Raw genomic sequence first — 25,271 nt, forward strand, 5'->3', positions numbered from 1 at the left:
TGCTTTTGTATAGCATTTTTCATGGCCGCCGGATGTCGATCAGCATTTTACAGTGTAGCCATCCAAGATGGCCACCTGCAAAGGGCCATGGGAATTATGGCCAACCCAGGACTCAGGCAGAGACAGAGCCTATGTGTATTTGAAATGCAGGTAACCAAGCCTGATCGAAACCCCCGCTCGTTTACATTTCAATGGCCCATTTTCCCAGGACAATAGAACTCCAATCAAGAAACCGGTACAGCCATAGACTGATCGGCACCACTCCCTTTTCTCAGAAAGCCCAACTGCCAAGGTCAATGATCGCTAAGGACCCGTCCAGCTACCAAGGCACCCACCCCTTTGTTGGCCGAAATCAAAGACAGTGATCAGAGCCCTGTTGAACTACTGGGTCCAAAATTAAGGACCGCCCCAAAGAGCGCAAAATCCCAGAGGGATAAAAGGGGACACAACCATGTGTTCTGTCTCTTTTGGATCCGGCCTGTGCCAACCCAATTGTAGCAGGAACAGCCTGCCAAGTTCAAGACCAACAATCGCTACCTGATGGATGAGCCCAGCAGAGACAGAACCACTTTCTTCGAACCAGCCAAGTGAAATCCAGATAAAGGCCTTATCCATTTGCACAGTGCCGGTCACCCTGAAGTTAAGTATAGGTTATTGTAGCTGATAGGTATAGTTTAACTCGTAGTAGATATTGTGTTTGCATGTCGAGGTAACTCTTGTGTATGTAAATAAATAATCTTTTGAACAAACTAACTGGTTGTGTGGTCATTTGTTCGATATAAGGGAAGGCTTGTGGTTCACCAACATCATTAATATTAGCAACAGTATGGGTGACGCTGTTGGGATTGAAATGAGCAACAACAGTCAATGAAGTACTACTCAAGATGTGTTCATAGTGTTATGATCGTCAGAGACCAATAACTATTCAAAAAGAAGCCCCATATCACTGACAGAAATAACCTTTGGATAAGAATACACTTTTAAAAACTTTTACTGCAACGACCTAAAATCAACATCGACCAAACACTAATTAGCAAGCACACAGAAAAGTAAATCTCACTTTAAACCAAGACTGTAAACGCCACTGGCACCCATAGTATCAAAGGGCAGTCCTAAAGTTTCTCCCTGTTCTCTGGCTGAGTTTCACCACTCCTCGCCGTGTCAGGTCAAAACCTCGTGCCAATCACTTCACTCCACCAGTGGATACGGTTATTGCCAGTGAGATATCCTTCGAAGAACCCTCTCTAAACCTTTACCTCATCAGCTCTGTTCCTTTCTTTGCACAGAAACTGAACCTTTAAGACATCCAGGTTGATCTTTAACAAAAGCAGCTATTTGTTTCTTGTTTATCCACAGGAGCAGATTTTATTATTTCCCAGAAAACCTTTTGAGAGGTGCTATAAACCCCAACACCTCAATGGGTTTCTATTCGACTTTCTATCCCACCTCAACTCGTTTCTCTCTCCACCAGATGCCCGACTGAGTATTTCCAACATTTTATCATTATGTAAGGATGTCAGCTGTGGCCCAGTTAGGTCGCACTTTCATCTTTGAATCACAAGGTTTGGTGTTGACACTCCACTGCATTACTGAGCGAGATCTGCACTGTCAGAAGGGCCGCCTTTCAAAGAACAAAAAGAACAAAGAAAAGTACAGCACAGGAACAGGCCCTTCGGCCCTCCAAGCCCGTGCCGACCATGCTGCCCGACTAAACTACAATCTTCTACACTTCCTGGGTCTGTATCCCTCTATTCCCATCCTATTCATGTATTTGTCAAGATGCCCCTTAAACATCACTATCGTCCCTGCTTCCACCACCTCCTCCGGCAACGAGTTCTAGGCACCTACTACCCTCTGTGTAAAAAACTTGCCTCATACATCTACTCTAAACCTTGCCCCTCGCACCTTAAACCTATGCCCCCTAGCAATTGACCCCTCTACCCTGGGGAAAAGCCTCTGACTATCTACTCTGTCTATGCCCCTCATAATTCTGTAGACCTCTATCAGGTCGCCCCTCAACCTCCGTCGTTCCAGTGAGAACAAACCAAGTTTATTCAACCGCTCCTCATAGCTAATGCCCTCCATAACAGGCAACATTCTGCTAAATCTCTTCTGCACACTCTCTAAAGCCTCCACATCCTTCTGGTAGTGTGGCGACCAGAATTGAACACTATACTCCAAGTGTGGCCTAATTAAGGTTCTATACAGCTGCAACATGACTTGCCAATTCTTATACTCAGATGAGACATTACACCATCTGCCTGCTTGGGTGAACCTAAAAGGTCCTGTGGCGTTTTTCGAAGAAAAGTAGGGGAGGTTGCCAATATTCTCATTCAGCATTACAAAAACAGAGTGCCTGCTCATTATCACATTGCAGATTGTGGGAGTGTGCTGAACACAAATAGACTCCAAACAGTGACCGCATGTCAAAACTACCTAATTGGCTATGAAGTGCTTTGGTTGTGAAAAGTGCTGCAAGTTTTTACTCTTTTTCTTTCCTTCCCAGGATCTGGGCTATTCGTGCTTGTGAATTAGGATATATTTTCTCTCCTCCTCTCTTGGCCCCGTGTGTTTATTATTTTGCCCCTCCCCTAAGCAGCAGGTTGTGATTATGAGGGGAGCTGAATGCTGTACTGAAAGGGTGCTGTACTATTGAAGATGCTTTCATCCAGATGCAGTGTTACATTCAGGCTCATCACCATTATACTCTTTCAGGGAACAGGGAATTTGGTATGTTCTGGATGTTCAACTCTTTGCTGTTTGTGGAATCCGGCTGTGCACCAGCCAGCTGCCTGTTTGTCTCTTGAGTAAGTGACTATAGTTACTGGCTGTGAAGCACTTTGAGGATCCTGAAGTAAGGAACGGCACTATGTAAACACAAAGGCTATTCTTGGCTGTTGTCCAACTCTAAATTCTCGCAAGATGTTCAAATTATGTTTCACACCAACGTACAAATGTGATTGCCCCCCCTCCACCAGCAACCTAACGGGATTCCCGATGTTCAACATCAGGAACATCATTATAATACATTTACACATCATTATTTGGCCCCTAAGCCTGAATCATCCACTCCGCCATAATAATGAACCTTTGGGGACTGGGGCGGCCTTTAAAAATGGCGCCCCACTCTTTAAAAAATGAAGTTGCTAGTGGGGTGGTCTAAACCAGGGCTAGGAAAATGCCAAGTTCCTCTTAAAACTAGAACACTTCTAAAATTAGCTTGGATGTAACGATGTCTGGTGGCTCTATCTCCTGTATTGCTTTCTCCAGAAATACAGTACACCTCCGATTCAGTTTTATATATCCTAAACCAACTGAGACAATTGTTTATTTCTGCGGAAGTCCTTGATAGTATAGCATAGAAGTAGTGAGCAAAGGGTTTTTGGAAGAGGATTAAGCATGCTATCTTCAATTAACTGAAGGCACCAGAGTATGTCTCTAAAGATACCCAGCTGAAGATCAATGCTAGAAACTGAGCAAGCAGGTTAGCTGTCGCAAAAACATCTCTCTGAAAGACTTCCATCTGACAAATCATGTGTGGAATTGACACTATACCGATTTTAATGCTCGTTATGATCAAGTGTAAAACCTCAGAGATGTATTTTCAAGGGACTAACTCAGAGTATCAAGTTACAAAGAATACCAAGGGAAAGTAAAGTCATTTGCAAGAGTGAGTGTGTTAATTCTACAGGGAGCCAGTATGGACTCTATGGACTCCTGTGCCAAATGACTCTGACCTGCTCATTGGTGATACAAGGCTGTCAGATCCAAATGTGAATTGCTTAATGTAGTATCAATAATGTCTGTCAGTGGACAGTGGCAATCTAAGGCACGCAAAAAGCTGAAGTTCACAGTGCCTCTAGTCTAATCTTAATTGAAAGTTCATAAAATATGGCTGCCGGTTACTAACTCCAAGTACAAGTGGATTTGTTCAATGATGAATGAATACGTTTATCTAAATAGTCTATGGTGAGCAATAGCCACATATTTGACCTTAAACATCAATTATGTTCTTTAGAGTGCTTAACATCCATGAGAAAGAGTCCCTGAGCAGTCAGCCTGTTTTCCACAGGTGTTGCAGCATCCCATAAGAAAAAAGATCGGTGAAAGTGTTAGCCACATGTGGAAGCATCTGGTAAGATCATTCATAACCTAATGAACACAAAACATTCCAGGAACCATCAAAACTCAGCAATAATTCAATAAAGCCGACAATCAGTCACTAAATTGTACAATACAAGTAAATGCGAAAACGCAGCTGAATAATTTATACGTTGTGGTTGGATCCAATCTGTTTGACAAGGAAGCTGATATATTTATATAAACAAGATAACTAAATCATTATGTAAAAAGGGGTCAGCAACTTTGTCTCTTAGTCAGGAACAGTTATCCTCAGTGGGAAAATGCATGAGGCAGCCAGCATACAATTTTATTACATTGACTGAAATACTTCTCGTCAATAACACATTTTCTACAAATACCATTGCACACAATTTTACTCTATTGATAACAAACGCTGTTAGTTTCAAGCTTCCCTGCCCATTTGTGTATTGAAATCAGATTTGACTCTCTGTACTTATATGTTGCCAGGTCTTGTTAGTCATTTAGTTTCTCTGTTCCAACACCTGCAACATAAGTTGTAGTGTAGATCACAGTTGGGTTACATTGGAGATTCACTTTGCTTTGTCTAGATTGCTATGAATGTGTGCACAATTTGCTGGTGGTGTTGAGAGTTCACCTAAGTGCTTATAATAAAAATCATGCTTTACAATGTTTACTAAACCAGGCAGAAATAAACATATATTTATTGAAGTGCTCCAAGTTGTCTACTATATCTTAATATCTCGTAAACCAAAATTAATTAGTGTTTTCAGGTGCAATTATTTTTCACTGAAAAATACTTTCCAGTTTTGGTATAATTGAGATGTGACATCAGATTTCATAAGGTACTAATTGAGCTTCCATCGAGACGATTATAGATAAGGCAAATGATTATCTTTCTTTTTGTAACCGTTTATGTCTCTAATTCTTTCTAATTCCTCCGGGCTTTGACGCCCATTGGAGCTAAGTTCCACCTTTCTGCATGGTTTTCATATTCCCTTCACTTTGGGTAAGATAATGAGTCATGTCACCTTGTAGTTCCATTTGTCACTGTCTTTCTTGGAGGCTTCTCTCGTCTGGATATGGTACGAATGGTTTGGGTTCCATGGTATCAATTAGACTAGAGGCAGGCCCAAGGTACAGAGAATGGAACAGAACTTAACCTGATGTTGGTTCAAGTGGGAACTGGGGACAGAGTCTTTGGAGCCGAGAGCAGAGAAGCTTGAACAGAGTGCTGTGAGTAGTCCAAGATGGAATGTGTAGGTGAGCACAGCGCAGTTGGAAATGGCAGCTGAACAAGGGGCAGGCTTGACAGTTTAAGCTTGTCTTGCTCGGCAGCATATAATTCCCTCACACAAGAGATGTTGTGTGGTATAGATGTTGTGCCAGGCTTTGAAGTACCATGGTAAGGATGAATGATGAAAAGCCAGCAGGGGAAAGGGCATCTAGGGTTGACACCATTAATCTTTGCATGATGTTCATGGGTGTCAGAATGGTAGGGAGGCACGATGGGGAAATGTGATTAGTTTTTGTTTCAATTACATGAATGTGGGTGATAAATTGTATGTTGCATAATATTATTTTGGTACAATAGGACAGAAACTAGCAATCAGAAATGACACTATTTCAGGCAGCCTGGGATCGAACGGCAGCAGGATCTAATTGATTGATGTTTCTGCTTTGTGATTGGTTGAAGGGACAATGGTCTCTGGTTCTGCAATTCAACTGGTATTAAGTGACACTATAATACATAACACTATGATACAGTATTCGCAAAGGCACAAGATTCATAGTTGGACACTAACACTACGGCAGCAACAATGGCATGTGATACCTTTCTTGGGAGCTTGAAGATTTTTCCAAAATATATGAAATAACATTAGAGACTTGCTTCTGAATTTAAGTTGATTCATTCTTTTTCAGTGTGCAACTCAGTTTATTGACCTCTTGCCACTGTATATCCATTATATGTTTTACTGGTAATTATTCATTAACAGCAAAAATGTTAATCTTGTAACTGAGCAGACTCAAAATTTCCCAATAATGTAAGCGCTGGTGTCCTCCCCAGAACTGGTATAACTCGCCAGGTATAAAATCAATCCTTGCTTGCATACTGAGGGTCCTGCTCCGCACATGATTCAGTTTGAGCAGCCAACCCAAGAAATAGATTTCGTATTCTAATACTCTGAATGAAAATATATCTCTGGTCTCTTTTTCTATGGTTCTGGTACTAACGCTAAGTTGATGGTGTCTTGTTACCGATTCACCAACACGTGGAAGTAACTTTTCAATGTTTACCCATCTACCCTTCCATGATTTTCATTTAATCTATTCGCCTTCTACACGACTGTTCGGCTGTCCTTATAGTGCTAATACCCAAATCCAGGTATAATCTTAGAGAGTTGCATTTCCTTTCCCCTCTGAGCGACTCTGCTGTCCGGGGGTGGTGGTGGTGGGGAGGGGGCTTGGGGGGGGGGGGGAGCTCTGTGGATTATATTCGGCAAAATTTTTAAACTGTTCATTATAAGCAGTTTATAACAAACATCTCACAAAATCGTAGCGTCATAAAATCCCTGCAGTGCAGAATTAAGCTATTCGGCCCACCGAGTCTGCACCAAACATCGCTTGGTACTTCGAACGAGCACACTACCCATATCCACTCACCCAACCACCCCCTCCCTACCCCCATAACCAAACCTGCACATCCCTGGATACTAAGGGGCAATTTAGCATGGCCAACCCATCTACCTGTACATCTTTGCACTGTGGGAGGAAACTGGAGCACCCAAAGGAAACCTACGCAGATACGAGGAAAATGTAAAAACTCCTCACAGACAGTGACCCAAAGTCGGAATTGAACCCGAGTCCCTGGCGCTGTGAGACAGCCATGCTAACCATTGTGCCACCCCTGTTTTACAAAAAACATCTTCGGATGTTTAAACCTGCAATGCAGCACTCCTAACCAGTGTGTTCTACAAATTCATCACTGCCGAGGATTTGAATAAAACTTTCCTGTGTGAAACTCAGAATCCAATTTGTCGATTTCCTCTTGCTTTTTTTTGACTTGCAATCCTACCTGGACCACTCTGTGAGGGATTTATTTTGCCATTTATGGCAAATTTACTCTTTCAGACCAAATCACTTCACATTTGGGGTGTGATGGTAAAAGAATACGCAAAGGGATGCGTACAATTCCCAAGTTCAGCTCCAGGAACAAAATCAGTCCGAATTCAGCCAAACCTGGAGTGCGTTAAACATACGGCAATCTAATCTCATCAGGATCAACTAGGTTCTTTTCCCCCTGATGTTTCCAAAAGGAATTAGCCTAAATGTGTCTGGCCTCATTTCTTGAAAAGGAATTATGCTCAGAAAGTGTACAATAGCTCTGAACAATCACAAAGTACGAATACATTGCAACGTGATTACACATTTCTGGGTTTTTTCTGATTGACTTGACTTTAATTTTTTGCTTTTCAAAAAATCTGTTTACATACCAGACAGTTAAGATCTTTCAGAACGTGTTCCTGAGCCAGTATAGAATTTCAGATCTGTGCTTTGTTGTTTTGTTCCATATTTAGACACAGTTTGCCTGTATGAAATAATTTGGACAGTTTCTCCCTTAGGTGCAAGGCTGAAACATTTTCTTGGCTGCGCAATAAGAATGCTCAGCAGCTGTGGTTTGGGACCTTGAATCAAATATGTACAGTTGTGTGATTAATTTATTTTGGTTTGCCTCTTTCAGCAGATTATAATGCTTTACATTCTTTCTTTCATTCCTTTTTATCCAAATTTAAATTCACAGTATGCGCTAGCCCTTTGAAATACTGCATTTCCCGTTTGAGCATTGATGTAAAGTGACATGTTCCATTCCTTTACCAATGACGTTTTCCAGTTTAAAAATATTGTAGAGTAATTTTTAGTCTTTTGATTCAATTTTCAGTTAGTTCCAATTATCTCACGGCAAAAATTCCTCTGTTTCAAATGCTGATGAGATGATGGTAAAGCTTTATCCTTGTTTCATCGCTTGACCTGGGAGAGAAGGGGAATAGAGGAGAGAACCTTTTGTAATAGTACCTCTGTAGTGAGGGGTCTTTCTCCACTGTGTATGAAAGGATGTATGGTAAAGGCATTGTCACATGGAATCAAAGCGCCTCCACAGTCCCATTGACTTTTTAAAAAATTCTCTTGGGGAGTTGCTGAGAAAATGACTCTTTGACTGTTTGTGTATTTTGCAAGGAATTATCTACTCATTTAAAATCTTGTGTGAGGTAACAAAACTATATTCCTGATTCATTTGAGCTCTATAAAACTTTGCAATAATCTCTAAATCTCCTCTTTGTTTTCCCACCTCTTGCTGCTCTGCTCCAGATGGCTGAGCGAACAATCCAAGCTATGGGGTTGGATTCTCCGGTGCTGATATCGTAATCAGCGATCGGGCGAAGAATCAACTCCGATGCCCAAATCCGACGGCGTTGCCGGTTTGACGCCGGTCAGTCATGCTCCACCCCCTCTGCAACGGCGTTGCAATGCTGTTGACGTGCCATCAGCAGGCCCTCCCATGATGCTCCACCCCTGATGGGCCAAGTTCCCGACGGCACGGGACACAGGTGGTCTCAGCGGTCGCGAACCCTGCGTGGCAGCTGCGGACTGTATCGAGCGCCGCCACACTCGGCCGGGATCTATGCCACTTGCCTGCGGGACTTCCATGAAGGTGGGGGGGGGGGGGGGGGGTGGAGGGAGTAGCCAGGGGGTGGGCTGTGGGGTGGCGGATGGCGGGTCGGGTCCGCACACTGCCGGCGCCATGCTGTACGGCACGACCGCTGCAGGTCATCAGGAGTGCACATGCACGGCCAGGGACCCGGCCATTCTCCGTCCGTTTTCGCCGCGGGAGGCAGGAGATTCATCTGTCGCCGTTGCTAGCCCCTCACCAGTCCGGAATTGGTGAAGGTTCGGCGCCGATTGTTTTGGCGTAGACCTCCCGCAAATTCTCCGTTTGGGCTGGCACTTAGCCGCTGAAACGGAGAAGCCAGCCCCCAGTCTTTAGCCATATGTTGTGATTGAAAAGATCATGGCAGATTAAGGTTTGACTTCCATTTTGAAGGATAATTTGGCACTTTTCTATTGAAGAATTCTGCCTGCAGGATAACATACTTGACAAATAATTGTTTACTTTCAGCAAAAGAAAAGGTAGAGGAGCAACTGTGATGATTTATTTTTATCATTCCCTCTTGAAATGAAAATCGCTTATTGTCACAAGTAGGCTTCAAATGAAGTTACTGTGAAAAGCCCCTAAGTAGCCACATTCCGGCACCTCTTCGGGGAGGCTGTTACGGGAATTGAACCGTGCTGCTGGCCTGCCTTGGTCTGCTTTCAAAGCCAGCGATTTAGCCCAGTGCTAAACAGCCCCTCTTCTGCTGGTAAGTAACAAATAACGTTTATTCAAACTTATGTTACGGCACTGGACCAGACCCCCAATTTATATTTGGGAACCAGACGAGAAACTCTGACAATTTTCCAATTTGTAAACTGTGAGGAAAGGATACTTCACCCCAGGAGTGATTCCACTGACAAATAGGGATTTTTTTTGTATTAAAACAAACTTTATTAATAACACAGGATTAACCCCATTAACTTCCAAGGTAAAAATGCTTTTCAATAAACAGTTAAAATAGTTCTTAAACAAAGAATAAAGAAAAGTCTTTCAGTTTACTTTCCTTAACATTCAGTGGATTACTTTATTCACAAAGTCCTTTAGAGAGAAGCTTTCAGAATTGAACCATACCTCCCTTTCCTCAGAATCCAGAGCAGAATTCTAAAATTAAACTAAAAACAGACAGAGCAGGGGCTGAAAAACAAAACTAGGAACCGACCTAGCCCCTCCCATGAGTGACATCGCAGCTGTCTTGCCGTTAACCCCTTAATCACAGCTTTAGCAGACAAAAAAGTCAGAATTCTCCGGCTGTTGGGATGCCCTGTTCCTACTGGCAATGCACCCCCGCCTGTAGGTTTCTGGATGGCATGTGGGAACTTCAATGGGAATTCGCATTGACAAGCTGGAGTAGAGAATCCCATCGCCGGCGAACAGCGTGCCGCCGAGGAACACGCGGCTGGGGGACCGGAGAGTTCTTCCCATAATCTGGATACGTTAACCTAATAACATGACTGCAACAGACATATAATATAATCCATATAAACATTTCCTGCATTCATCACACTTCTCCCTTTGACCAAGTTTTATGTGGCTCAGTGTGAAATCCAGTTTCATAATGCTCTTGTGTTACTACATTTGTTTTACTGCATCCGTTTTAGAACATTCGTTTTACTACATTAAGCACACTGGTCAGGATTTGATGTCCATCCCACCTGGTAGTATATTACGGTCCTGCTGAAGTAAACTGCTATTTAAATGGCCCACCTCATATGGGCGTGAAGGTACATTTTGGTCCGTGGATGGCCACAGATTTTAAAAAAAAATCTGATTTTTCTCTGCATTCGAAAACCTATGCCATTTTCTTCCGGGCTTATTGTGGGCCAGGCGATCCTAGTGTGCAAAATGCACACCAGCCCCCATCGTGCTTGGGTTCCCATTTCAAATGAGGTACAAAAATCTGATTTCTCCTTGTACACCATTGTTGCCTGATAGTGCGTAGCTTTGGAAGCTCATTAAAGTCACTCCCAGCTGAGAGTTCATGAAGAAAATGGAAAGACTGCTGAACAGTCTGGAACATTCTGAAAGGTAAGTGTGAAGAGCGTTCACACCTTCAGATGTCACTGTTAGGTGTTGTATTATAATACAGGTGTGTTTTTAATGTTTCATCATAGGTTCTGTCCTTTAAAGGCAAGTTGACCCTTACATTGACTAGCTTTCTCCCAATGGAGAAAGCACCATATTGCAGTGAATAATGTTACAAATTGTCCTCTCAGCCTGTGTTATCATCTTTTCTACTGTGATTTGAATGGCTGATGAAAAAAAATCTTTTGACTCTAGGGGCTGAATTTTAACATATCTTGGCAGTGGGCAGAAGTCCATTCTGGAAATGCATGGATTGCCGACTCCCATCTCCACTTTTGAAAGATGTTGGATACTGCGTGGAGCAGCCGATAAACAGTGGTCTGCTGAGAAGCCAGTAAACTATGTGCAGGACTGATGATCAGTGCACCAATTGGTAAGTGGAAGGTGGGACATCCGGGAACAGAAGCGACAGCAATCGGAAGTCGGTCACGGCCACCCCTGGCACAGGACTGTGACAGCTGCATCAGAAAACATTCTATGGCGGTATAAGTTTTTCTTGTGAAAGAATATAAACACCAATGAATTATTGCTATTGGCGAGGGCTTGGTGTTAAATGTGGATGACTACTCTGTTAGTTTTGAAGTATTCGGGACCTATGTCAGGGAAGAAAGAACACTGGCATGCAGCTGATCCATTGCCCTGATTGAATAGCGAGTGTTCAGGGAGATATTGAAAATCAGTCCTCTAACTCGGTTTCCTCTCCACAGAGGCCAAGATGGCGCCCAGAGCTCAGGAGTACCCCAGACCGAGCACAGCCCCAAGGTTTGAAGGTGACTCCCTGCACCAGACTGTAAGGGTGGAATTTAATGGAAAAATTTCCATGTTCATTTGTGGCGGGATTTTCAGGGCGTTTCCCATCGGCTCTGCTGGAGAGTTCCCAACCGCTATCAAATAGCACTTGGGGCGCCATCTTCCCAAAAGGGAACAAAGTCCCCATTCGAGGGAGTTTAGCCACGTATTTTCTGGAACTTGCAGTGCCAAGAAACATTTGAGGGCTATTCAACACGACTCGCTTTGAATAAGGCACCTGAATGGGGAATGCGCAGCCAAGGCTCCGCTCGCTGGAATTCTCCGTTGTAGCAAGAGATATGGGGCGTAATTCTCCGGAAACGGCGCGATGTCCGCCGACTGGCGCCCAAAACTGCGCAAATCAGTCGGGCATCGCGCTGCCCCAAAGGTGCGGAATGCTCCGCATCTTTGGGGGACGAGCCCCAACTTTAAGGGGCTAGGCCTGTGGCGGACGAATTTCCGCCCTGCCAGCTGGCGGAAAAGGCCTTTGGTGCCCCGCCAGCTGGCGCGGAAATAACATCTCCGGGCGGCGCATGCGCGGGAGCATCAGCGGCCGCTGACGGCATTCCCGCGCATGCGCAGTGGAGGGAGTCTCTTCTGCCTCCGCCATGGTGGAGACCGTGGCGAAGGCGGAAGGAAAAGGGTGCCCCATGGCACAGGCCCGCCCGCGGATCGGTGGGCCCCGATCGCGGGCCAGGCCACCGTGGGGGCACCCCCCGGGGCCAGATCGTCCCGCGCCCCTCCCAGGACCCCGGAGCCCGCCCGCACCACCTTGTCCCGCCGGTAAGGTAGGTGGTTTAATCTACGCCGGCAGGACAGGCATTTTAGCAGCGGGACTTCGGCCCATCCGGGCCGGAGAATCGCGGGGGGGGGGCCCGCCAACTGGGGCGGCCCGATTCCCGCCCCCGCCGAATATCCGGTGCCGGAGAATTCGGCAACCGGCGGGGGCGGGATTCACGCCAGCCCCCGGCGATTCTCCGACCCGGCAGGGGGGGTCAGAGAATCTCGCCCCTGAACTTCATTTTTAAATGGCGTCCCAATCTCGGAGTCCCCAAAAAGGATTGCTGATCTCCCCTCCACCCAGCTCAAACGTTACAAGGGAGGGTACCTTAGAACCACCCAACCCACCAATAACCACACCGGGCAACCTGTGCAAAAAATGCTCGGTTGGCACCTTGAAAAGGTATGCAGAATTTGGGGAAGAAAGCCTGTCTCTCTCTGTTTAAGGGTCCAGGGTTGAAACACTGGTTAACAATTCCCAATGATTCCAGTGTTTTCAATGAGGAAGCATGTCCCTGCAAACTCACTTCAAAGGAGGAAGATGCCCTTAATTCTCCTTTTCGTTTCCCCCACAGGCTCAACAACAGCAACCACTGGCTATAACCCCAAGGGATTGATTGTTATGTCTGAGCCTGGAGTCACATCTAGATCTTCATCCCTTAGGAAAGTAGAGAGGGCCAAATGCATGTTACGGTGGTCGACAAACAGCTGCTGCTACCATCCCTGGCACTGTCCCTGGCACTTCAGATGCCCCTCTGCCATTGACACTGATGTCTCTAACCGCTGTGTCGATTGATGGGCAGCCTGTCACTGTGCAGTAGACTCTCAATACTCCAGGATCCTCATGGCCTTGGGCAACCAGAGGATGACTACCAAAGTCAAAGGTCAAAGGCAGTCTCCAGCATAGAAACAGAAACATAGAAAATAGGTGGATAAGGCCATTCGGCTCTTCGAGCCTGCACCACAATTCAATATGACCATGGCTGATCATGCAAATTCTCACTCCCGCTTTCCTTCCAGTAGTAACATGGAAAAATAGGTGCAGGAGTAGGCACCTATTGGGTACTGCACCACACCGCAGCATCTGGAACAGAATCAAGTAACCCTCACACTAGTTACATATGGGTGCCTTCTTATTTGTGTCATTTGAACATTGTTTGGAATTATTGTGCAGAGAACATTATTTTGAGTTATTGTGCAGATATATGAGATTTTTTTCCCACATGTCTCTGGCTTCATTTGTGCATTATCTCTGTGTGGATGTGATGGATTTGAATTGGATTTTTTAGCGGCTGTTCTGGGAGTTGAGTTCAGGTGGGTCCCTCAGCACCACATTATCTGGGGGCTCATGTTGCACTTACACAATCCTGGTAGTCATGACAGAGCTAACAGGAGAAGGTGTCAAGGGCCAGGAAGTTGTTGTTGTGCTGGAGACACTCTGCTATTGGAATCTTCTAAATATCAGAGCAGCTTCCATCTCGCAGGAACGCAGACCCTCCTACGAACTGCCTGGTGCGGTTCACCCTGCTCTTCACTGGACCCACCCTCAGAGGACCGGGGTGTATCCTCTGATAGGGCTTCCCCTCTCTGGAGGGCCAGGTTGTGCAATTTACAGTTAGCGATGGCCATAAGAGACACGCTCACAGTGTATTTGGAGAGGACCACCTGATCTGTCCAGACATCTGAAGCACCTCTTGAGCAGACCAATGCTCTGGTCAGTGATGACCCCTGCCGGCATGTGGCTCTTATTTTATCTACGATCAGGCTCCATCCGTGGTTTATTTACTGGAATCATCAACCACCTTTTTAAAGAGCATTCTTTATTACCACTGCAATCATTCATCCAAACTTCCGGGCTGGTAAATAGCCCCGGTAACCGGGATTGTCTAAGGATGTATGGGTCTCATATTTCCTGGTTACGTGCACACAACTGCGACTCCCTTATTAGGGAGAACGACCCTCCCCATGAAAACCGTCCGGGAAGTGGAGTGGGTGATCTGAAGGAGCATGGAAGATAGATGGGGCATAGAGGTTGCTTGCGGTGGCATAAGTGATCTGGGGGGAACATGAGCTGGCATAGGGATGAGGGTGGGGCCTACAGCAGGTGAGGAATGAGATTTAGGAGGCCTTGCACCAGGCAGTGGAGGACACCTCCTGGTTCCTCCCGCACCCTTCTCCCACAAGGAGACTTACACGCTCCCACTCACAAAAGTCACCACTGTAAAATAATAAAACTCCCTTGCCTGGAGTTTTTGGTGGACATCAAATCATTTTTGTTGGTTGTCTCTACACTTGTTTTCATGAGGTGCACTTGTGCTGACCCCACACTAGGTGGCAAAATAGATTGATGATACAGATAGTCAAGTTCGGGCTGGACAGGGGAACAGTGCCCTACAAGCCATTCAGCACATTTTGGCACTAGATTGGGACCAGTCTGGCTGAAAATTAGGGAGGAAATCGCAGGCCAAATCTATGACCGGTTTGGCTCCGTAGTCCTTTCAGACTAATTCTCCTTTGACTATTCCTACACATGACTGTTTGGGTTCAAACTGCATCAAATTGAATTGGCAAATGGTAGCATCCCCAAATTGCAAGGGGATACAACGGAGGTTCAAATGGGGTACAGGACATGATCAAAAATTAAAATCATCCTATTATCTGAAAATAAAAGACTTGATAAAATCAGCTGCTCCATTAGTCCTGTTCTGCTCCCAAGACACCTCCCATCATCAAGACCAGGCACTTCCTACTCTATCATTGAATTCCTATCATCCCAGATTTCATTTAATCTGCTAGGAGAGGTAAAAAAAACCCTGAAAATTTCCAGGCCCAATATGGGAAAGGAAGAACTGTGGAAAATTCCTCTCAGACCTCCTTAATCTTTCAAAACTGCTCCTGGAGATCACATTGACCATCAACCCTCTTTGAATTTTTTATTGACTATGCTATCCATATAATTTTCCTTCCATTGTTCCAGCAATAGTACATGATTTAAATGTGTACAAGTCAAACAACTGGGCCCCATAGATTGTAATGATAAAATAATCTTAAAGTCATTCATTAAATCTGTAAATCTTGGAAACTAATAAAGCTGGCATTTTTTGAGTGACCTTTTGTTTTTGATGCCCTGTTCCCTGCCATTTCAATAACTATATTACATTGTTCCTAATGATTTTGCATTATTCATTTTTTATTACTTGGCTAGGAGCCCTGACTGCTCCAGCACTGCAATGTATTGCACCCAGTCAATGATTATGAATAAATAGAAAATATATACCCGGTTGAGTGGATTTTACTTTTTCAAGCCATGAAATAAAGCATGAAAAAAATAAACGAGTTCAGAAGAGACATTGCTAAACAAAATAGCAGTTCAGTCTATAGTTGTTTGGCGTCCTTGACCTTTTCAACTCAAACACTTTGCGTGAAGTCATTATATATTGTTTTTATGTTTGCAAGGCTTGAAGAGAAAAGGAATCTATCTGGTAGGGCAAACAGAAGTTCTCTGTAAACCATACCTCAAGCACATTTATTTCAGGTTTGAATCCATTGACTTGTACAACTGGGGAATGCTATTTGGAAAAAATACTCTTCAAAGTACATTGATGGAGTTAGTTTTGGAAGTATTCCTATATTGTGTCTTCATCATCTTTAAGAAGAATTAAATATATTTTGGGTGGGAAAAGGTGCAGCAGTGGGGGTTACACGCTGCATGAATGTTGATGACAGCAGCGACCTTAGTAGGATCTCTGACCAGATTGTTCACGCTTCACCCTTGCCAAAAATGTCCTTTCTGGCAGCAGATTTTCAGCAGGAATGTATGATTTATAGCTGTTGCTCTACTTTAGCATCCATGTTGTGAGCCTCTGTCACCATGGGAATTAATGAGCTGTTCTGACAGGTGCGGAAAGGATTTGATGGCCTGTCAGCCGATTCCTGGTCTCGGAGGGATGTGGCCTTGGTCTGGGTGGGTGCCTGTTTATAAAAGCTGCACTGTAGTTTCCTTGAGCCCTACAGAGAGATCCATTTGCTTAAAATTATACTTCTGGATGAAATAGTCCAGGGTATATCCCTTCTGAACACAAGAGTGCTCCGAGGCAGTCCTTTTGATATTGTAACATCCACTTTGACTCACTGGACAGGCAGTGAGGGCAAAACATCTCCTTTGATGTACTGTACCTGAACAATGCAGCAATCCCTCGTACTGTCCCCGTGTTAGCTTGGATTATGCGATCAGGCTCTGGGCTGGATATTGAACCCATAATCTTCTGATTCAGAAGCAAGAGCGTTTCACTTCAACTGCAAGGAAAATTCCCCAATTTTACCACACAGCTGTCAGTCACTGATCCCTTTCAAATAGTGATTTATTTAACTTCTTTCCTGAGAGAAAACAGGAGTTTTGTCTTTCAATTCAGTTTAAAAAAAACTTTTAATAGTGGAGTCTCAGCAGAGTTTTTATAGTATTGTAGAGTAGATAGCTTTTATAAGTGAGCATTAACGGGAGCATAGGTTATATGCAGTTTTCTAACTAAATGAAGTTCCTAGTGAATATATGCACTGTAATGAAGATTTAACTCTTTGCCCAGGTGGTTAAAAATATAGAAGAATTTAGATATATTGCTAGCTTTTTGACAGCTTCATCAGAGATTGACAAAATTCACTCCTGCGGCTGTACCCTAGGGAATGAAATGGTCTGAAGTTGCAAATGGTTCCTCTCAAGTTGAAAGTAATCTAGTATGAAACGTCCTGTCTTCAAATACTGCTAGTGTACTAGAAACCTAACAACCTAAGAACAAGCCGTTGTGTGTTGTCTGTTACAGCCTTTAAAGTAAGGGATTGTTTGTACAGTTGGCACAAATTCCAAACATGAGGAAGCGTAGTTCTATTCAGTAGGAACGTAACACCCACCTTTTGGGGATTAGCTTTAGACTGTCTGACCTCAGATGCAATAATGGCTGTTCAACACCTTAGAAAGCAGGAAATGAGGCCTCTTGACCTCCATAACCATAAGTCATCCAGTGGCCTCAGGATATCCGATTCATCCAGTTATCCAGATGCAGTAGCAACTTGCATACTCTGACCGCATAAGTAAGAGAGGTATGTCTTGCACACACAAATGAGTTCATCATTTTTGAGATGCTGGGCAGCATAGAAAGCACACTGTCTTCCATTAAAGTCCCTCGCAAAGCAGGCCACTTGAATACTATCCCCAACACCCAAAGAACTAACCTGAAGTGAAAAAAAGTTTAATGGAAAGAAGAAGGGAAGCCCCACTGATAGACAGCGAGCCATCACAGTGACTGTGGATTCCCAGTATAACACAACCAACCCTCCATTGTCATCAAAGAGAAAATGCTGGAAAATCTCAGCACGTCTGGCAGCACCTGTAGGGAGAGAAAAGAACTAACGTTTCGAGTCCAGATGACCCTTTGTCCTCCATTGTCATGTCACACTACAGCCCACTGGATGAGCCATCTTCCATCCTGTAGAACCGTTACATAAGAGAAGCACAGTGGATCACAGCATCAATGAGCAGGCAAAATGCCAAACTCCATCTTAAGAGATGCAAAGGCATTTGTAAAATATCTAAAACTTACCAGCTTCGAGCGTCCAAATATTACATCGGAATACATATAAAGTACACCATATTACAGAAGGTCTTGTGGTGCAGTGTGTAGCATGCCTGCATCTGAGCCAGAAGCTCTGATTCGAGTCCCACCCCAGGAGTTGATGGCCAAGGAAGGTGCTTTCATAATGTGGTTAACAGGTTCAGTGTCAACCTGCAAATCCTCCAACATGCCAAGGCAGACGGTAAGAGCAGGAGAGACACCTGGTTAGCCATGCTTGATGCGGAGTGGCACTTCTCAATATATAAATGCAAATGTCACCACAGTCCCAGAGGACATTAGGTTGCTCCTCCCTTTTTTATTTGAGAGCTGACCGGTGGTGATTTAACCTGAGGGTCACCACACCTCAGGTGTGGAGTGAGGTTAGGAAGGTGGGGCCTTCATCAATAACCTCAGCCAGAATGGAATTGAACCAGCTCTGTTAGAATCGCTCTGAATCATGAACCAGCTGTCCAGCCAACTGAGCTAACTAAGCCTCTGGTGACTTGTTCCAGGAAATGCTAGCTATGGAAACAGATGAAAGTCTGCATCACTCGGAGCGGGAAGAGAAACAGCAATAACACCACATCACAGGCCATTCATCTCAACTGGCCTATGCTGGTGTTTACAATCCACATGAGCTTCATCCCTCAAATTCCTCTTCCCAATCTTCCCCCCTATTCCCTTCTCTCTCATGTATATATCCAGCCTCAGCTTGAATGTGTCAATGCTTGTTATCCCCCCATTTAATGGGCAATTTAGCATGACCAGTCTACCTACCCTCCACATCTATGGGTTCTGTGGGTGAGACCCATGCAGACACGGGGAGAATGCGCAAACTCAACACGGATAATGACCCAGGGCCGGGATCGAACTCGGGTCCTCGGTGGCATGAGGCAGCAGTTGGCTGGATAGCTGGTTTATGATGCAGAGCAAGGCCAAAAGTGTTCAATTCCCATATTGGCTGAGGTTATTGATGAAAGCCCCGCCTTCTCAACCTTGACCCTTGCCTGAGGTGTGGTGATCCTGAGGTTAAATCACCACCAGTCAGCTTTCTCCCTCAAAAGGGGAAAGCAGCCGATGGTCATCTGGGACTATGGCTACTTTACTATCATCATGTGACTCTCTACATCAGTACATAGGAGGTATTGCTTCCCCAGTCTCACCACATTAACTTTTGCTCTGCCTTTATACTAGAAACGATCACAATTAGTCTTTCAAATACTGTTTTACATTGCGCTCCTAATTTCAAAAGGAGGCAAAGCCTAATTTCACCCCCATAGAATGAACTGCATTTGGAATACATTTTGCTTGCTTCTGTAAAGTAGTTTTAATTATCAACAAAATATGTCTTAATTGTAAGATCTCTTAAATTATTAATAACAGTTACTTGCATTTGCCTCGCATCTTATGTGGAGAATAATAAAAATTGACAATGAACCAAAAGATTGCACCAGGTGATTTAAAGCTTGGTCAAACAGATATGTTTTAAAGAGGGTCTTAAGGAGGAGAAAGAAGTAGACAGAGTTATAGGAAGGGAATCTCGATTTTAAAGCCTAATTGATTGAAGACACAATTAACAGTGGCGAGAATGCACAGGAGTCCAGATTTGGAGGACTGCAGAGACATCGAAGGGTTGTGGAGCTGGGGAATGTTGCAGAGATGGGGTGGAGCAAGATTGTGGAAGAACTTGAACACGACGAGGAGAACGTCAAAACTGAGGCATTGGTGGGCAGCACGGTGGCGCAGTGGGTTAGCCCTGCTGCCTCAAGGCGCCAAGGTCCCAGGTTCGATTCTGGGTCACTGTCCGTGTGGAGTTTGCACATTCTCCCCGTGTGTGCGTGGGTTTCGCTCCCACAACCCAAAGATGTGCAGGCTAGGTGGATTGGCCATGCTAAATTGCCCCTTAATTGGAAAAAATGAATTGGGTACTCTAAATTTAAAAAAAAACTGAGGCATTGGTGAACTGAGGGCCAAGTTAGATCAGTCAGCACAGGGTTGATGGGTGAACAGGACAAGGTGGTTCAGCAGATTTTTCAATGAGTTCTAGAGTAATGATGGTAGAAGATGGGAATCCTGCTATGAAAGCATCGTCAATCCTGGAGGTTAGAAATGTATGGCTGAGGGTTTCAGCAGCAGTTTTAATCGGAATAGGGATATCAATGGCACAACATTTGTAAGTAATCCATTGAAATAATTCAACATTCCAACACTGTCAAGTATCAATTTTTTAATTTTATTAATTAATGTTTATTGATCTGCCAAGCCTAATGCTGCAAATATTGACAATTACGGCAGTATTTAGCTTGAAGAAGTCTTTTTAAAAAAAACAACAATATTTCATTTTGTCTGGCTCCTAAACACCATGTTACAATAATTATATACTGTAATTTGATTAAATGGCCACTTTCAAAATATCAAGTCAGGAATACGGCCATAATATCTAATCAAAGGGGCTTGCTCATGGAAAGAAAAATGAAACTGCTCACACTTTGAAAACCAGCGTGTCAACGTCATAGTTAAAGCACAGGTCAAGAGGGCAATGCCCCTCAGATTATCATGCACGCAACAAGCTGCTTGTTAACTACTGAGATTAACACGTCAGGTTTAATCATAGGCATAAGGCACTGTAAGAGGCAGCCAGCAGAACTTTTCATACCTTGCTCATGCCAGAAGCAGATCATATTCTCAGAAGGTATTCCAGCACCCAGTAATGACCTCAGAAGATGCACGTTTTGTTTTTCACAGTGGCGACAGTGCGTCTCCAGTGGAATTCTAAGCTATGCAGGGTTTCTTCAGCCTCTTTAGCAAGAGCCCATCCATCTTCCATTGCAGGTCAAGTTAGAGAAGCTGAAAAATGGCTTGAAGAGTTGCTTATCGATCATAAAGCTGATTCTTATCTTAGGTGCCCCTTAATTTTGATTTAAATAATATTCAACAAAGTTAAATACCAGGAACTTCTGTCATTATAAAGACCAAAGTTTGAATTAATTGGCCATTTTATGGTTGGTAAACACCAAGGTCTGTGCGATATGAGTCATTAAGTAATGTGACTGTGCGAACGCAGAAATTGCTGTGGAGACACATTAATGGTACATTCAAAAATATTTTAGGAGCAGCCTGCCTGGCTTTTGGCAAGTATTTTTTGTGTGAGCTACTAATCCACAGAGGCTTGCCAATGTGGAGAAGTCACAGTCGCTTAACAGCTGACGATAAGTTAAACATCATTCTCACCTAGGAGAGCAGGAAAGGGGGCTTGTGTGGAAAAATTGGTAGAAAATGGAGGCTTGTCAGCAACAATAAGTTTGATTTTATTTCCCCTCCCCATGTCAGGTTAATAAATGTTTTGTTGTGTAGTCAGGGTCTAGACGGACGTTTTGGAGATTGTCTATTCTCCCATGGTAAACTGCTCCAGTTGATAATTTCTGACATTACTCTTTATTTACACCAAATATTTACACATTTGGACTTCATGAGGTTGGAGTTTCTCTATCTCCCAGAACTCTCTTACCTCTCAGTCATGTGAACTGGCATCATTAGTACATCAATGTATGCCTTTGATGTTAACCCTTTACTCTATAATAAATTTTGCCGGACATTGTGGGAAATGAGATGCTTATTTAAATTGAGATCCAACAAAACAATGATAGGATTGGGAGCCTAATTTGAAGTTTACTGCTGTTGCATAAATTTTCCAGGCCGTGAGACTGTGGCGGGAACTACCATCTCCCCAATGTAAATATTTGTTTCAGCTTCCTTGCGTTTCACCAGAAACAGAAATTCTCTCCCAGACTCCTCAAGGAAGCCTTCAGTTTCCCACTATCCCGACTGCCAACACCACCCCTCCCCCGCCACCACCAGCCATGAATGGCGGCCTTCCCACCCCAAACCCCCCCCCCAAACACAAATATCTCTCACTCTGCCCGACTCCCGACCTCCCTGCTCCCCCTCTGGATTGCCGACTGGCCTCGAGAGTCCCTGGCTGTGACCTCAGCTGCCAGGCAGGAGGTTGATGCCCTATCAATTATGACGAGACAAAAGTAGAGTGAAATCGAGGCTTTATTATGCAGAGATGTGTAGCCTCCCGCAGCTGCTGCCGAAATGGCTGCAGCTCGGAGAGCCCACACATTTATACTCCGCCTACTGGGCGGAGCCAGCAGGCAGGGATCTACCCCCGTACCTGTAGTACAGGGGCCTTACCGTAATACACCTCATATGCAGAACATACAATACAACAGTGGTTACAGAGGTGAGAGATGTTAATACTGTTCTACCGTTTGGCAGGAACTGCTTGCCCAGATTTACCGGCTGCTTCCAGCTGTTTTGGCCTCACCTGCACTGTAATATCTGACTTTATAGAGCAATTTTGGACACACAGATTCAGGAAGCATTTGAAAGTGGCACTGGTCTGTACGATCTGTAGGACTCCCACAAAAATTAAGACACAGCAAGATTAACAAGAGATGCCAGATGGGCCAATGTGATCTCCATGACCCAAAGGACTTGGATTCAAATCTCTCAGGAACGCATGGGGTCAGTGATGCACGATCAATTGCACAGAGACGAGAGTTGAATACAACTGAGGCTTTATTACTCTAAGATGTGTGGCCTCCTACAGCAGCTGGCGAAATGGCTGCTGTTTGGGAGCACACATATTTATACTCCGGTGGGAGTGGTGGAGAACTATATACAGAGCAAGTTTAATATACAGAAGCAAAAAAAAAAAATTTCTTTCTGAAGTCCAGTACAAGGTGGTTTGATAATCCCTAACCAATTATAGATTTAGCCGGTCCGGGGCCTTGATGTGGTGTTGGGAGTGACGCAGTGGTGGCGGCGATTCCAGAGTTGGTCTGGTCCTCGATGACTCCGGGAACATGCCAAAATCCTCTTCATCCTCGGGAATGGGCAGGGGGAGGATGGATGGTCCTGGGGGGGGTTGCTGCTGGGTGCGCCGGGGGAGGGGGGGGGTGGAGCCGGGCCGGAGGTGTGTGTGTGTGTGTGTGTGGATCCTGCCTGGTGCCAGGTCCCTGAGGAAGACAGTATCCTGGCGGCCGTTGGGGTACGCTACGTAGGCATACTGGGGGTTAGCGTGGAGTAACTGCATCCTTTCAACCAACGGGCCCACCTTGTGGAGTTGGATGTGCCTACGGAGCAGGACGGGTCCTGGAGCTGTGAGCCAAGTTGGGAACGACACCACGGATGTGGACTTCCTGGGGAAGGCAAAGAGACGTTCATGGGGTGTGTCGTTAGTGGCGGTGCATAGTAGCTACCGAATGGAGTGCAGTGCATCGGGGAGGACCTCCTGCCAGCGGGAGGCCGGGAGATTATGGACGTAGGGCCAGTTGGACGGCCTTCCAGACCATCCCATTCTCCCTCTCCACCTGCCCATTTCCCCGGGGGTTATAGCTGGTCGTCCTGCTGGAGGCGATACTCCTGCTGAGCAGGAACTGACGCAGCTCTTCACTCATGAATGAGGATCCCCTGTCACTGTGGATGTAGGCGGGGAAGGTGAACAGCGCAAAATTGTGTTGAGGGCTTTGATGACGGTGGCAGACGTCATATCGGGGCATGGGATGGCGAAGGGGAATCTGGAGTATCCATCGACCACACTGAGGAAATATGTGTTATGGTCGGTGGAGGGGAGGGGCCCTTTGAAATCCACGCTGAGGCGTTCAAAGGGGTGGGAGGCCTTCACCAGGCGCGGTCCGGTTTGCACTCCGCACAGACCTGGCAGTCCCTGGTGATTGCCCTGACTTCCTCGATGGAGTAGGGCAGATTGCGGGCCTTTATGAACTGGTACAACCGTGTGACTCCCGGGTGACAAAGGTTGTCGTGCAGGGTCCGGAGTCGGGCCACCTGTGCGCTGGCACATGTACCTCGGGATACGGCATCTGGGGGCTCGTTGAGCTTGCCGGGGCGATACAAAATCTCGTAGTTGTAGGTGGAGAGCTTGATCCTCCACGTCAAGATTTTATCATTTTTGATCTTACCCCACTGTGTGCTATTGAACATGAAGGCTACCGACCGTTGGTCAGTGAGGAGAGTGAATCTCCTGCCGGCCAGGTAATGCCTCCAATGCCGCACAGCTTCAACGATGGCTTGGGCCTCTTTTTCGACGGAGGAGTGCCGAATTTCGGAGTCATGAAGTGCGTGGGAAAATAATGCCACGGGCCTGCCTGCCTGATTGAGCGTGGCGGCTAGGGCGACGTCTGATGTGTCACTCTCCACTTGAAAGGGCAGCATCTCGTCTAATGCGTGCATCGCGGCCTTGGCGATATTGGCTCTAATACGGCTGAAAGCATGTTAGCCTCGGCTGTCAGGGGGAAAAGAGTGGACCGGATGAGTGGGCGGGCCTTGTCGGCGTAGTTTGGGACCCACTGGGCGTAATATGAAAAGAATCCCAGGCAGCATTTGAGGGCCTTGGAGCAGTGGGGGACGGGGAGCTCCATGAGGGGGCGCATGCAGTCGGGATCGGGCCCCAGAACTCCGTTCTGGACCACAAAGCCGAGGATGGCTAAGCGGTTCGTGCTGAATACGCAGTTCTCCTTGTTGTAAGTGAGGTTTAGGAGAGTAGCGGTGTGGAGAAATTTAGCACGGTTGGCATCGTGGTCCTGCTGATCATGGCCGCAGATGGTGACATTGTCTAGGTACAGGAAGGTGACCCGCAACCTGTACCAGTCGACCATTCGGTCCATCTCCCTTTGGAAAACCAAGACTCCGTTGGTGATGCCGAAGGGAACCCTGAGAAAATGGTAGAGGCGAAGGCAGTGTATGGGCGGTCCGCCTTATGGATGGGGAGCTGGTGGTAAGCAGATTTGAGGTCTACAGTTGAGAAGACCCGGTACTGTGCAATCTGATTGACCATATCAGATATGCGTGGGAGGGGGTACGTGTCGAGCTGCGTGTACCTATTGATGGTCTGGCTGTAGTCTACGACCATTCTGTGTTTCTCCCCAGTTTTCACCACTACCACTTGGGCTCTCCAGGGGCTGTTGCTGGCCTCGATGATGCCTTCCCGAAGCTGCCGCTGGACCTCGGACCTGATGAAGATCCTGACCTGGGTGCTGTACCATCTGCTCCTGGTGGCGACGGGTTTGCAATCCGGGGTTAGGTTTGCGAATAGGGAAGGTGGGTCGACCTTTAGGGTCGCGAGGCCGCACACAGTAAGGGTTGGAGGGGCCCGCCTAATTTCAAGGTTAGGCTCT

General features: G+C 45.5%; 1 protein-coding gene across 4 annotated transcripts in view; it reads right to left on the reverse strand.

Moving 5' to 3' along the window:
- The window catches only part of ppp2r3a (protein phosphatase 2, regulatory subunit B'', alpha), a 597,462-nt gene that overhangs the window by 234,582 nt on the left and 337,609 nt on the right, over positions 1-25,271 (reverse strand). Inside the window, exon 1 of one of the 4 annotated variants that reach the window (XM_072474678.1) lies at positions 20,726-20,886. The exons of the other annotated variants lie outside the window; for them this stretch is intronic. Within the exon in view, the coding sequence (XP_072330779.1) occupies positions 20,726-20,734 (9 nt within the window). The 5' untranslated portion in view covers positions 20,735-20,886. Of the gene's footprint in view, positions 1-20,725; positions 20,887-25,271 lie in introns of those variants that run through there. 4 annotated transcript variants of the gene reach the window in all.

Source organism: Scyliorhinus torazame, chromosome 14 (assembly GCF_047496885.1).
Source record: "Scyliorhinus torazame isolate Kashiwa2021f chromosome 14, sScyTor2.1, whole genome shotgun sequence".
Classification (NCBI taxonomy): Eukaryota; Metazoa; Chordata; class Chondrichthyes; order Carcharhiniformes; family Scyliorhinidae; genus Scyliorhinus; species Scyliorhinus torazame.